Genomic DNA, 12,852 nt, shown 5'->3' with positions numbered 1-12,852 from the left:
ACATCTTCTATTGCTTTAATGTTTCTACTTTAAAATATCTCTATAGCAACTCTGGGGGGTCCATGTGTGTCCCTACAAGTTCAAAATGTTAAGTATGCACAGATTGTTTAGATGAGATCCTGTCAGGCAGAGTTACCACAGAAGAGGTGGTGAGAATCATCTAAATTTGCAAGGACCTGAGAATGGGCCTTCCCCACGCTAACCCCTATTCCTTGGGCTATAGTATAGGAAACTCCAGAGAGCCCTCTGTCCACTAGTTCATTCATCTCTTTGTTAGGGTATAGCCTACATACAGTAAACTACATCAATCCTAAGTAGCATACAACTTGATGAATTTTTACATTTGTATACACCCAAGAGGTATCCGCACTCAGACAAAGGAGACATTTTCAGCATCTCATTAGGCTCGCTTGTGTTCCCTTCCAGTCAGTATTTGCCCCCCAAAATCATTGTTACCTCTATCACCATGGGTTAGTTTTGCCTGTTTTTGATCTTCATGTAAATGGAATTATGAATACACACTCGTTCGTGTGTGGCTTCTTTTTCTTAACATTATGCCTGTGAAACTCACTCATGTTGTATGTAACAGTACTTTTTTGTTGTTAGATAGTATTCCATTGTATAAAATATACCACAATTTATTTATCCATTTTCCTATTGATGGACATTTGAGTTGTTTCCAGTTTTTCACTATTCTGGATAAAGCTGCAATGAACCCTCTTGCATTTGTTTTGGATATATATATATATATATATATATATATATATATATGAGTGGAATTGCTGGGTCATTGGGCATACATGTGTTTAGCTTTAGTATATAGTATCCAACAGTTTTCCAAATTGATTGTGCCAGCTTCAGCTATACCAGCAACATATAAGAGTTCCAGTTGCTCCACATTCTCATCAACACTTGCTATCATCAGGCCTTGTAATTTTAGACATCATTATGAATATTAATTTCTCTTTGTAATTTTAATTTGCATTAAATTAAATACCAGGCAGGGCTGGTAATGCAGACCCTCTGTTTTTCCAAGGCTTTTCCCTGGTAGTATGCTTCTGCCAGGGAAATGACTTTCACAGGGAAGATATTTGGAAGATGGGGAGGGAAGATGGAGAGCCAGATAGAAATGAAATATGCATGCACATATGCACACACGTGTACACTCAACTAGAGAGGAAGCTGTACCAGTATTGGAACATCTCAGAAACAGTCTCTTCAGTTTGGAATAACCTAACTCTGTTCATCCTATCTGGGATGAAAGGATGATATAGGAGCAATTAAAAGAGATGGAGTTTCTGGACATTTGGAAGGAAAATAATCACTGAGTGAAGAGAGGGAAAAGAGCCCATAGATCAACATCTTTGGGCTTTCTATGAGGCCCATAGGATGATCCCAACTGGAGAGGCCACATCCCACAGAGCCTCACTTGAAAAGTACTTCCTAGCAAGGAAGGGAGAGAGACCACTAGGTCTGGATGTATGAGACCAGTTCTTCCAAACAGGGCCCAAGGATGTCTCCTCACCCAGGCTCCTCCATCCCTAGGCAGGAGAAGAAATCTGTGGTTGGAAGAGCTAGAGGGATAAAGCATGTGTTCCCAAAAGCCAGTAGGTAGAACACCTTTTGTACACCATTCAAGTCCTTTTGGCCTTGCTTCCTACTCCAGCCATTGCTACGGTGACTACTTTTCCAGGAGTGATGAGGCAGTGCCTTGCCATGTTCCATTTGCTCTCTGCCAGGGTTTCCCTGATGCCAAGGCTTGGGATGCTTCCAAGAGCTGCTCTGCTCTCACATACCAGCAAAAAAGAACTGAAAGAGTTAGCGCCTAGTGGAGCAACCTATAAACCATGAGAATGGGAGGCAATGGACAGATGCTTCCTATTCCATCCCCAGGACAGATGGTTCTCTGAAACATTTCATAAGATTTTTTAAAAGGTCCCACAGGATCAAGCAACTAATCAGCCATAGTGGGGGCCAACTGAATAATGCATCTTTGTGTTGGGTCTCCCTTTGTCTCTGCATCACTTCCCTTTCCCCTCACCTGCTCCTTGGAGTTCTGTTCCCAAATAAGTTATTCAGAGAAACTAAGCTAAAATAGAACCAATAGAGCCAATAACTGGACTCTGACAGGACCTCCTTTGCTATAATCATTTACTTAGAAACCAGTGTTCAGATTAGCCAAAGCCTGGAGGAAGGCATGGACAGGGATAATGGGTCATTCTATTTAGGTGGAACATAGGAGTGGGGAAAGGGACTTATAGCAGATAAAGCCAGAAATGTGCCTTGGGCTCATGCTGTGGAGGGCTTTGTAGCCATATGTGGGAGGTTAGCTTTTGTTCTGGAGACAATGGGAAGCCAGTGGTGGTTTCTGAATGAGTAACTGGCAACACCAGAACTCTGCTGTGGGCAGTAAACTGGGGGCAGAGACCAGTTAGGGGAGATCCCGGTGCAAGAGGACCAGTTAGGACGCTGTGACCTGGGACTTTGGCAATTGGAGTATAGGAGGAACAGAAATGAACCGTGTTGTGAAGTAGAACTAGAAAGACTTGTCACCTTGCAGAGGAAGGCCACGGGCAGAGAGAAGTAAAAGAAGACCCTAAGGCCTGGAGTGCAGGAAGCTGAAGGGTAGGGAACCATTCACAGAACAGGGGGAGAAGCAGGTCTGAGAGGGAAGGCAATGGGCTCAACAGACCCCAAAACCCCCTGGCATCACTCTCCTGGAGTTTTGAAATCCTCACACAAGGAAACTCCCAGAAAGCCAGTCCCAACCCACTAGAAGAAGGTCACCCTGCCTCTTTTTACCTTGGGAAGAAAAGTAGGTGAACATGAGGCTAGGGATCAGACCAGGCTATTTTGGGACTTAGAGGTGGTCACATGATACCTGGGAAGGAATACTGAGGAAGGAGGCACAGATCACTTAGCCAAAGGGGTGCTAGGTTCTTGCCTTCTGCTTTCAAGAAACATTTACTATATTCATTATAACCACCACAAACAATGAATACAATGAGCCAAATTTATGTTTTATAATCTGTATGGCTGATTTAATTTTTTTTAATGTTCATTTATTTTGAGAGAGAGAGAGTGAGAGAGAGAGAGCAGGGGAGGGGCAGAGAGAGAGGGAGACACAGAATCCGAAGCAGGCTCCAGGCTTTGGGCTGTGAGCACAGAGCCCAATGCAGGGCTTGAACTCACGAACTGTGAGATCATGACCAGAGCTGAATTTGGATGCTCAACTGACTGAGCCACCCAGCCATGTATGGCTGATTTAAATGTGTTTATGACTATTGCAGATTTCCGTTTTCCTCTGGTTGAACCAATATAGAAGCACGCAGGATAGAAACCAAGAGACAAGCACAGTGGGCCCAGTGGTAAGGCCCCAGCAGACCTGGGGATGCTGGGGGAGGGGAACAGGGTGGGCTCTGCATCACAGGGCCCTGGAGGAGCTTCATGGGAGATGTCAGGCTCTCTTCTTGATTTTCTTCATGGAGATGGAGAGGGGCCTCCCTGGGAGGCTGGTGTGCAGAAGCTGCTGGACCTAAGTGAGCAGGAAGTGAAGGCCTACACCCTCTGCAGCTTATTTGTATGTCCCCAAATAATAGCTATGTCTCGTTGTACATCTGCCAAGGCCCTTTTGTAACAGCTCTACAGGGCAAGCTCTGGGACACAGATGAGGAAAGGGAAGCTCAGAAAGGCAGAAGTTACTTCAGGTCATCCAGTAATCATCCAGGTAATAAGTGGTAGAGACAGGATTTGAACCCAGGTCTTGCTGGCTCCCGAGTCCATGCTCTTTCCTTGTACCATGCTGCCTTTCTTTCTGCCCAATGGTCATAATATGCTAGAGTGGGGACTGAAGCCTCTGCTCCAGTGCTGGGCAGAGAGCTCTGGACAGGTCAGTGCTGAAGTCACGACCCAAACGAAAAGTAAAGAACAAAGGATGATTTAGGGCAGAGAGCAGCCAACCACAATCCGTGGGCCAAGTCTGACTTGTTGCAGGTTTGTGTGTGTGTTTGTGTGTGTGCAGATCACAAGTTAAGAATGTTTTTTACATTTTAAGTGGTTGAAAAAAGTCAAAAGAGTATGTCATGACACATGAAAATTATATGAAATTCAGGTGTCAGTGTCCATGGTCAGATACCATGGCTCCTAGCCCTAAAACCGTGGAGCTGTGCCCCAGCTCAGGTCTCTTTTCCCCCTTGGTAGTGGTTCCCTGACTCTGGGGTCTACAGGCCAGGGAGGCAGGAGCAGGTTGTCAGCACCCCTTCCGGGAGAACCACCAGGGTACTCACCACATTCTGTATCCAGTCTAGGTTGCTTCTTGCAGGGCTCGGGGGGGTCTCCCTCCTCAGCACCATCTGCAGCACCATCTTGGTATTCTGAGAAGCTGAGAAACACAAGGCAAAAGCTCCTGGACTCCTCCCTAACTCCCAGTCTCCCTCCTCCTAATGTAGCATCCCTAGCGCCTCTCTGCAGACTCCTGTCTTCCCTCAAAAGTCTACATGGGTCAGGTCAAGAGGCATCTATGTTGCAAGAGATGCGGGGGCAGTTAGGTGACCCAACCACCTCACTCGCCACCCTGATCCCCAACCACCAACAGCTTAGCCTCTCCCTGTGGGGATCTGGGAAAGGAGCTCAGAGGGGAGCAGCAGGTGGTCAGGAGCAGTGGGGAAACAAAGCTGGGAGGAATATGTGGGCACTTTTGGTACGAAATGGACCAAATGTGAGGATCTCAGGATTATCAGGGCCCTCAGGAGGCATCCAGTCCACATCCTGGCCTTGGCCTGAAGTACAAGCAAGGGGCTTGCCTCTGTCCATCACAGCATCCGGTTCCGCCAGGGGTGGGAAGGAGCCTGCGTGTGAGTTATCCAGGGTGCACAGGGCGCGGTGGTCTGGGCAGCAGTCTGACACCTCGTGGCAGAACTCATCACAGTAGCAGCTTCCTCTCTTGCAGTGGTGATCTGTTCCAAAGCAGCAGAGGGGCTGGGGTTGGGAGCAGCTGCCTGCAGAAAAAGGGGACATTAAAAAGAGACAGGTATGGGGCACCTGATGGCTCAGTCAGTTAAGCCTCCAACTTCAGCTCAGGTGATGATCTGGCCATTCCCCAGTTCGAGCCCCACGTCAGGCTCTGTGCTAACAGCTCAGAGCCTGTAGCCTGTTTCGGGTTCTGTGTCTCCCTCTCTCTCTCTCTCTGCCCCTCCTCCACTCACACTCTGTCTCTCTCAAAAATAAATAAATATTTAAAATTTTTTAAAATAAAAAGAGACAGTTGTAACAAATGGCACTGGGACAACTGGATATCCGTGTGCAAAGGAATGGATTTGGACCTCTACCTCATACCATACATAAAAATTAACTTAAAATCGATCACAGACCTAAATGTAAGAGTCAAAACTACAAAACTCTTAGGTGAAAACATAGATGTAAATGATCATGGCCTTGGACGAAGCAATAGTTTCCCAGATATGACACCAAAAGCACAAGCAACAAAAGAAAAAAGTACACTGGACTTGATCGAAATTTTAAAGTTTTGTGCTTCCAAGGATAGTATCAAGAAAGTGAAAAGACAACCCATGGAATGGGAGAAAATATCTGCAAATCATACATGTGATGAGAGAATTTTATCCAGAATATGTAAAGAATTCCTACAGCTCAACAACAACAACAACAACAACAAAAAGACAAATAACCCAATTTTTAAATGGGTGAAGGATATATCCAAAGAAGATATACCAGTAGGCAACAAGCACACAAAAGGATGCTCAACACCATTTGTTATCAAGGAGAGGCAAATCAGAACCACAAAGGAGACACCATTTCACACCCATTAGGAAACAGGTGTTGGTGAGAATGTGGAGAAATTGGAACACCATCCACTGCTGGTGGACTTGAAAAATGGTGCAGCCACCCTGAAAAACAGAGAAAAACAGTTTGGCAGTTCCTCAGAATGTTTAATTTAGAGTGAAAACCATACAATGCAGCAATCCCACGGCTGGGTATATACTTAAGAGAAGTGAAAATACATGCTCACATAAAAACCTGTGCATGTATGTCCATGGGAGCATTTTTCATAAGAACCCCAAAGTGGAACCATTTCAAATGTCCATCAACTGATGAATGGATAAAACAAAATATGGTATACCAGTCAGCCCCAAAAAAGGAATGAAGTTCTGACACATGCTACGATGTGGATGAACCCTGAAACATGATGCTAAGTGGAAGCAGTCAGCCACAAAAGGCCACACATTGTATGATTCCTTTTAAGTGAAATGTCTACAATATGGAAGTCCATAGAGACAGAAAGTAGATTAATGGTTGTCGGGGGGCCGGGAAGTATGGGGAGCAGGTAGTGACTGCTAATGGGTACAGGGTCTCCTTTGGGAATGAAGAAATGTTCTGAAATTAGACAGTGGTTTGCACGACTCTGTGAACATACTAAAACCCACTGAACTGTACACTTTTAAAAGGATGACTTTTATGTTCCATGAATTATATCTCAGGAAAGCTGTTATTAAAAACAGAGGCACAAGAATGAGTCGGAGCTGAGAGAAAGAGGTGAATGAGAGAGAAGAGGAGGGTGGCAGGGGTGTGACAGCAAGGAAGACAGAGAAGCAAGAGAGAAAACAACAGAAATGTGACAAGAAGGACCAACAAAACTCCCACAAAGTTAGAGGAAGGTCTCCATGGTCCCAACATCAACCTTAATTCTGATCATTTTCCCAGGTTGCTCAATTCAATTATATCTGACCAGTGTATATCCACTACCAAGCGAGGGGTTCATCTTCTTTAAGGGAAGGGGAAAACAAAGCATTGGCAGGTAGGGACGTGGCCGAGGTCATCTGGTGAGTCAGTGGCTCAGGTGGGAATGAGCCCCAGGTGTTCTCATACCCAGGACTCTCAGTGCTGTTCCTGACCTATGGAATCAGCTCCTGTTAGGTTAGCACCTGCCTGGGGCTTTGTTTAGGGATAAACTTGAGGGCCTTCCAAAGTTGATGCGATCAACAGGGAGCAGGCCCCTGAGAGGACTCGGGGTTAGGTGTGGCTCGCCCAGCCTGTTATGGAAAGAGGGGCTGGCAGGTGTCTGATGAAAGGGGAGCAGTGGCCTGGGAGGTCAGACCTCTCAAGGTGATGGCGGGCCAGGCTGGGGTGGTGGCCTTTGAGTTTGGCCTGGCTTCTGTCTCATGCTGAGCTGGGAGCCTCCTGCAAATGAGTAGTTCCTCTTCTCACATCATCCCTCTTCCCAAGTGCCTGGTTCAGTGTCAGGTTGTCACCAATGCCAAGGATGGATCAAAGAGGGCTGGAGGTGGAAAAGAGCCCCAGAGACCATCCAAACAAGTGTTGTAGCCCATTTGTGAGTCAGAGATCAATTCCGTGATTATGACCAGCATTTATTTTATTTAACTTTACTTATTTATTTTGAGAGAGACAGAGAGAGAAAGAGAGAGAGCACACAAGCAGGGGAGGGGCAGAGAGAGAGGGAGACAGAGGATCCAAAGTAGGCTCTGTGCTGACAGTAGAGAGTCCGACGTGGGGCTCGAACTCACCAACAGTGAGATCATGACCTGAGGCGAAGTCAGATGCTTAACCGACTGAACCACGCAGGCACCACATGAACATCATTTATTTTAATAAGATGGAATGGAATGGAACAGAACAGAACAGCATAGCATAGCATACATTGTATATGTAAGTGTAAGATGTTTAGGGTTCTTTCTGAAATTTTCGTTTTTATATACCTGTATGTATATACTGAATAATAGTGTAAAATATATTTATTAATGTAGATAGTGGCCAGAAAAGTGTGAAAGTCTCTGATCTAGAAATGGAAAAGTCATTTTCTGAAGGTTGTACTTGAGCTGGGAGTAGAACCAGCAATCCTGACTTCTTCCCTGCCGTTTCCACCACACCAGGCTTCTCATTCAAAAAGCCTCTTGTTGCACTTGCTACTAATCTCTGCCATTCTCTAAACACCCTGAATACTCCTGCTTTGGAGCCTTTGCTCAAGCTGTTTCCTTTGTGTGAAAGGCCCTTCCCTCTCATAGCCACTAAAAGAAAACATTCTTATTCTTCAAGGTCATGTTTAAATTCAATCTTCCCTGGGTTGCTAAGGAGCAAGCCCGTTATTCTGAAAATGATAAATGAAGAATTAAATATTTATCCAGCCTTTCCATACAAACCAAGTAAATGACAAGGGACAATAAGTGCAGAAGGAGCGACACAATCGGAAAGCCAGCGTTTGGCAACCCCTAACGAAAAAAATGGATCTATGCAACAATCGGCAGTGGAGGTTAAAACCATTAGAGAAAGGTTGAGGGGGGATGTTTATAATGGACCTACCACAGGGCGCCTGGGTGGCTCAGTTGGTTAAGTGTCCAACTTCAGCTCAGGTCATGATCTCGCGGTCCGTGAGTTCGAGCCCCGCATCAGACTCTGTGCTGATAGCTCAGAGCCTGGAGCCTGCTTCAGGTTCTGTGTCTCCCTCTCTCTCTGACCCTCCCTCATTCATGCTCTGTCTCTCTCTGTCTCAAAAGTAAATAAGCATTAAAAAAAAATTTATAATGGACCTACCACAGATTGCATTTGTTTGATCAAGTTTATTTAACACAGTAAAGTGGGACCACTGGACTTTGTGTGTCTCCTTCGAGATGCAATAGCAAGTACACAGCCCCACCTATGGTATATTCTTGCCAAAGTAATTGAACCTTAGTTACCAGGTTTCAGGAAATGCAGAGGACAGAGAGACAGCCACATAGATTCAATCAGATAAATCCAGAATGTAGGACTTTTTACAGGACAAAATAACCTGGTTCCATCAATTAACAACAGCATGAAAAAAAGGAAAAGAGGACTGATAGATTTGAAGAGGCTTAAGAAATATGCCAGTAAAAAGAAAGAAAGAAAGAAAGAAAGAAAGAAAGAAAGAAAGAAAGAAAGATACCAGTAAATGTAATGTGTGGGCCTTGTTTGGGTCCTGGTTAAATAAGCCGGTTGTAAAAAAGTCTTTTTGAAAGTTGGAGAAATATGAATAGATATTAAATGGTAGTAAGTAGGGGTGTCTGGGTGGCTCAGTCGGTTAAGCATCTGACTTCAGCTCAGGTCATGATCTTGCGGTCTGTGGGTTTGAGCCCTGCATTGGGCTCTGAGCTGACAGTTCAGAGCCTGGAGCCTGCTTCAGATTCTGTGTCTCCCTCTCTCTCTGCCCCTCCCCCCGCTCACACTCTGTTTCTCTCTCTCTCTCTCAAAAATAAACATTAAAAAAATTTTTTAATGGTAGTAATTATTTTAATTATTTCATCTTTCATAAGGTATTGTGGTTATATTTTTTAATTTGGTGGATGATAATTTTTAAATTAGCCAATAAGAACAGTAGGTTCATTATATTATTCTCTCTCTTTTTGTGCGTGTTTGAAAATTTCCATAAGGGGGCACCTGGGTGGCTCAGTCGGTTAAGGGGCTGACTTCAACCCAGGTCACGATCTCCGGGTTCATGAGTTTGAGCCCTGTGTTGGGCTCTGCACTGACCGCTCAGAGCCTGGAGCCTGCTTTAGATTCTGTGTCTCCCTCTCTCTCTGCCTCTCTCCTGCTTGCACTCTGTCTCTCCCTCAAAAATAAACATTTAAAAAAATTAGAAAACTTCCACAAGATAAAAAATTTTTAAATAAATTTGATCTATTCTGAAAGGCCTTCCAACACATCTCCTACCCCCAGCCCCCGCCCCGCCCCCGAGCCCACCTGGGATAGAAGGGATTAACTACATTTATTGGGATTAACTCTTTCCTTTTACTCTTAAAACCTATTGATTTTAGCTTCTAACATAGCATTAATCCCTGTCTGTTATTACAGCCTTCTTTCTGGAGGTGTATCTGTCTTCCCTACCAGCTCACCCAAGGTAAGAAATGCATCACTGTAGTTCTGGTGTCAAATAATTTTTATTCAATTTAATTCAAAATATCTGAATTGAGGGTTGCCTGGGTGGCTTAGTCAGTTAAGCGTCGTACTTCAGCTTAGGTCATGATCTTGCAGTCTGTGAGTTCAAGCCCCACATTGGGCTCCGTGCTGACAGCTCAGAGCCTGGAGCCTACTTCAGATTCTGTGTCTCCCTCTCTCTCTCTGCCCCTGCCCTACTCGCTCTCTCTCTCTCTCTCTCTCTCTCAAAAATAAATAAACACTTCTAAAAATTAAAAAATATATATCTGAATTGAATTTGGGCTCACACTAGAGTTCCCACAGTGTCCAAGGTCAGGAGACAGTTATAGCTTCCAACAGTCCTGACTGGTTCTATCACAAAAATGACAGCATAAGAGACCAAGCGCCCATTCACTCATTCATTCATTCATTCATTCAGTCATTTTATTCTATTTTTTAAGTTTATTTATTTTGAGAGAGAGAGAGAGAGAGACAGAATGAGCTGGGGAGGGGCAGAGAGAGAGGAGAGAGAAAATCCCGAGCATGCTCCCCACAGTCAGTGTAGAGCCCAGTGTGGAGCTCGAACTCATGAACCATGAGTTCATGACCTGAGCCGAAACCAAAAGCCAGATGCCTAATAGACTAAGCCACCCGAGTGCCCCTCATTTTATTCTATTGAGTGGCTCTCTGAGCCAGGTACCATGGTGGATCAGGGACATATATTCTAGTGCCCTGCGCCACTAGACTCTACAAAAAAAAACACCTTCCAGGAGCTCAGTCTAGTGAACAGTGTCATCAAACTACAAGTAACCGGAACGTCACCATGCTGTATGATCAGTGCAGGTAAGAGGCGACAGCCATGGGATGTGATAGAGAAGCAGTGAACCACTAGGAAATGGCTTCCTAGTGAGCAGGCAATAGCTCAAGTGACCATCCTGTTGGCCTCAGACCGAGAGGCTAGTAAAAGTGACAAGCTCTGGGGCCCAGAAAGGAGTGGGTGAAGAACCTAATAATAGAACCTGCTGATAGTTTGCGCCCCTCCAGAGCAATACTCCTGAAACATATTTGACAATTTTATAGAGAAGAGGGCGAGCGTGCTGAGGAAGGGTGTGGAAAGGGGACCCTGGGCAGCCTCCTCCTCCCTCTGCAGTTCCCACTGATCCTGCTCCAGCCCCAAACCTGAAAATTCCCCTCAGCAAAACCGAAGTCCTGCCCTTCCCCAGAAGTCCTCTACACAAAACAATTTAATAGCATAGATGTTGTTACTTAAGCACGCCCCTGGAGGCTCCCATTCCCACAAAAAGTATTCCTACCAATGACATTTAGTTTACTCCCAAAAGGCATTCTAGTAAACACAGCTTTGTCATCCCACTGCATTTCCAGGGGTATTTTAGCAAACCACATCAGTTGGTGCCTGGCAGTTGCCCCTTGAGCCTGCCTATTAATCTGGATCTAGGCTTTGTCATACCACCTTCCCTTCTGCCTCCCCCACAGTGCACATTCCAGAGCCCCATGCTGCCTCTACTCACAGGAATCTCCTTTGGACACTCCTCGGGGATCCCCAACCAAAGCAGACCCTCCCAGCTAATCCACATCTCACAAATATGAAGATGATCTGTACGTAGAGGAGCCACATTAAGCACAAGTAGGTGCTGAGTAAATGAACTCTTTAATTAATAAATTAGCATTAGCCCTTGGGAGGTAAATCATGCCAGGAACAAAAATGATTGAATGAATGAATGAATGAAAGAGACTAGAGGCCAGGTTCCTTTCAGCTGCCAGCTGGGCTCCTCACCTGTCTCCTGGTTTGGGGTCGCACAGCTCAGCCACAGCAGGAGGAGGAGAACCAGACACATGGTTGCAGGCATTGAGCAGAGACAAGAGTGTTTCAAGGACCAAGGCTGGGGCTTTTAATACTCACCCATCCCAGTAAGCTCATTTGGTATCTGTGCCCCTAGGCAGGTGCGAGCTCACATCTGGGCAGCCACGGGCAAAAGGCGGGGAAGGGGGGGGGGTGGCACCAAGACAGTGGCACAGGTGTCCAGCTGCTTGGAATAGCTTGTACAAACAGAGGTAATGCAAGCAAAAAGAAAAAAATTATTTTTCCCATCTGCTGGGGATTCCAGACCAGCGGAAGAAGCAGAATCAGACAAACCAGAACGGTATTGTTGTCAGGGACTTTGGCAATCTTCTAATCTGAATCACTCCTCCCCGCATCCCCTCCCCCATTTTATAGATAAGAATACTGAGGCCCAGAGAAGGCAAGAAGCACCACAAGTTCACACAGTTTAGTTATCGTAGAGCTGAAGCGAGAACCTTGATTTCCTGGCTACTAGTCCAGTGTTCTTTCAACCAAAATACAGTGGAGGTATTCAGAGACACCCCCGGGGAGTTCCCTTCAGCCAGGGAAATCAGCTGGGCAGCTCTGCTTCCCAGGGCTGGTATAAGTCATCCACACCACAGAGCTGCTGGGAGGCTGACAGACCAGGAGAAGGCTGAGGGAGAGAGATTCGCGGGGACTATCTACTACCAGAAAATGTGAAAAGTAAGGTGACTCTACTGGCCACTCTAGAAATGCCCAACTGCAGTCTGGGGCCAATTCTACCCTTGGCCCAACCGGGTTTCTGTTGCATCCCTGCATGCAAGTGGCACAGGATCTGCTTTAAGAGCCCGTAAGTGCCTGAGACAGACTCGGGAACTGCACCCTGTCACCTTCCACTATGACTGAACCCTGTCACCTTCCACTATGGAGACAAGAAAGATTAAATCTTACTTTCCAAACCTCCCTGCACTTGGTGATCGGTGATAGAGTTCTGGCCAGTAAACCACAGATGGAAATATGCTGGAGAACTTCCGGAGTTTAGCTTTCTTTTAAAAGGGACAGGCAGGGGACACCTGGGGTGGCTTATGAGTTAAGTGTCTGACTTTGGCTCAGGTCATGATCTCATGGTT

At 45.7% G+C, this 12,852-nt stretch overlaps 1 protein-coding gene across 1 annotated transcript; it reads right to left on the bottom strand.

Annotated features, from left to right (window-relative positions):
• Positions 1-4,220: 4,220 nt before the first annotated feature.
• On the bottom strand, positions 4,221-11,772 carry LOC125921578 (somatomedin-B and thrombospondin type-1 domain-containing protein-like). The gene is made up of 3 exons (XM_049629182.1): positions 11,696-11,772; positions 4,704-4,997; positions 4,221-4,381 (listed from the first exon to the last, which is right to left on the bottom strand). Exons 1-3 carry the CDS (start codon positions 11,766-11,768, stop codon positions 4,221-4,223), a joined length of 528 nt encoding a protein of 175 aa, XP_049485139.1. The 5' UTR covers positions 11,769-11,772.
• Positions 11,773-12,852: the final 1,080 nt, after the last annotated feature.

The sequence above is a fragment of the Panthera uncia genome, chromosome C2, assembly GCF_023721935.1.
Source record: "Panthera uncia isolate 11264 chromosome C2, Puncia_PCG_1.0, whole genome shotgun sequence".
In the NCBI taxonomy this organism is placed as follows: Eukaryota; Metazoa; Chordata; class Mammalia; order Carnivora; family Felidae; genus Panthera; species Panthera uncia.
Note: the sequence above shows the minus strand (reverse complement) of the source record. Positions and strands in the feature narration are given on the sequence as shown.

What these genes read in the sequence shown, in the direction of transcription:
- LOC125921578 (XM_049629182.1), bottom strand. Translation starts at nt 11,768, where the DNA reads ATGCCTGCAACCATGTGTCTGGTTCTCCTCCTCCTGCTGTGGCTGAGC. An exon ending in GACCCCAAACCAGGAGACAG is followed by an intron (nt 4,998 to 11,695) that starts GTGAGGAGCCCA and finishes CTTTTTCTGCAG; the next exon opens with GCAGCTGCTCCCAACCCCAG. An exon ending in CCTCACATTTGGTCCATTTC is followed by an intron (nt 4,382 to 4,703) that starts GTACCAAAAGTG and finishes TGTGTTTCTCAG; the next exon opens with CTTCTCAGAATACCAAGATG.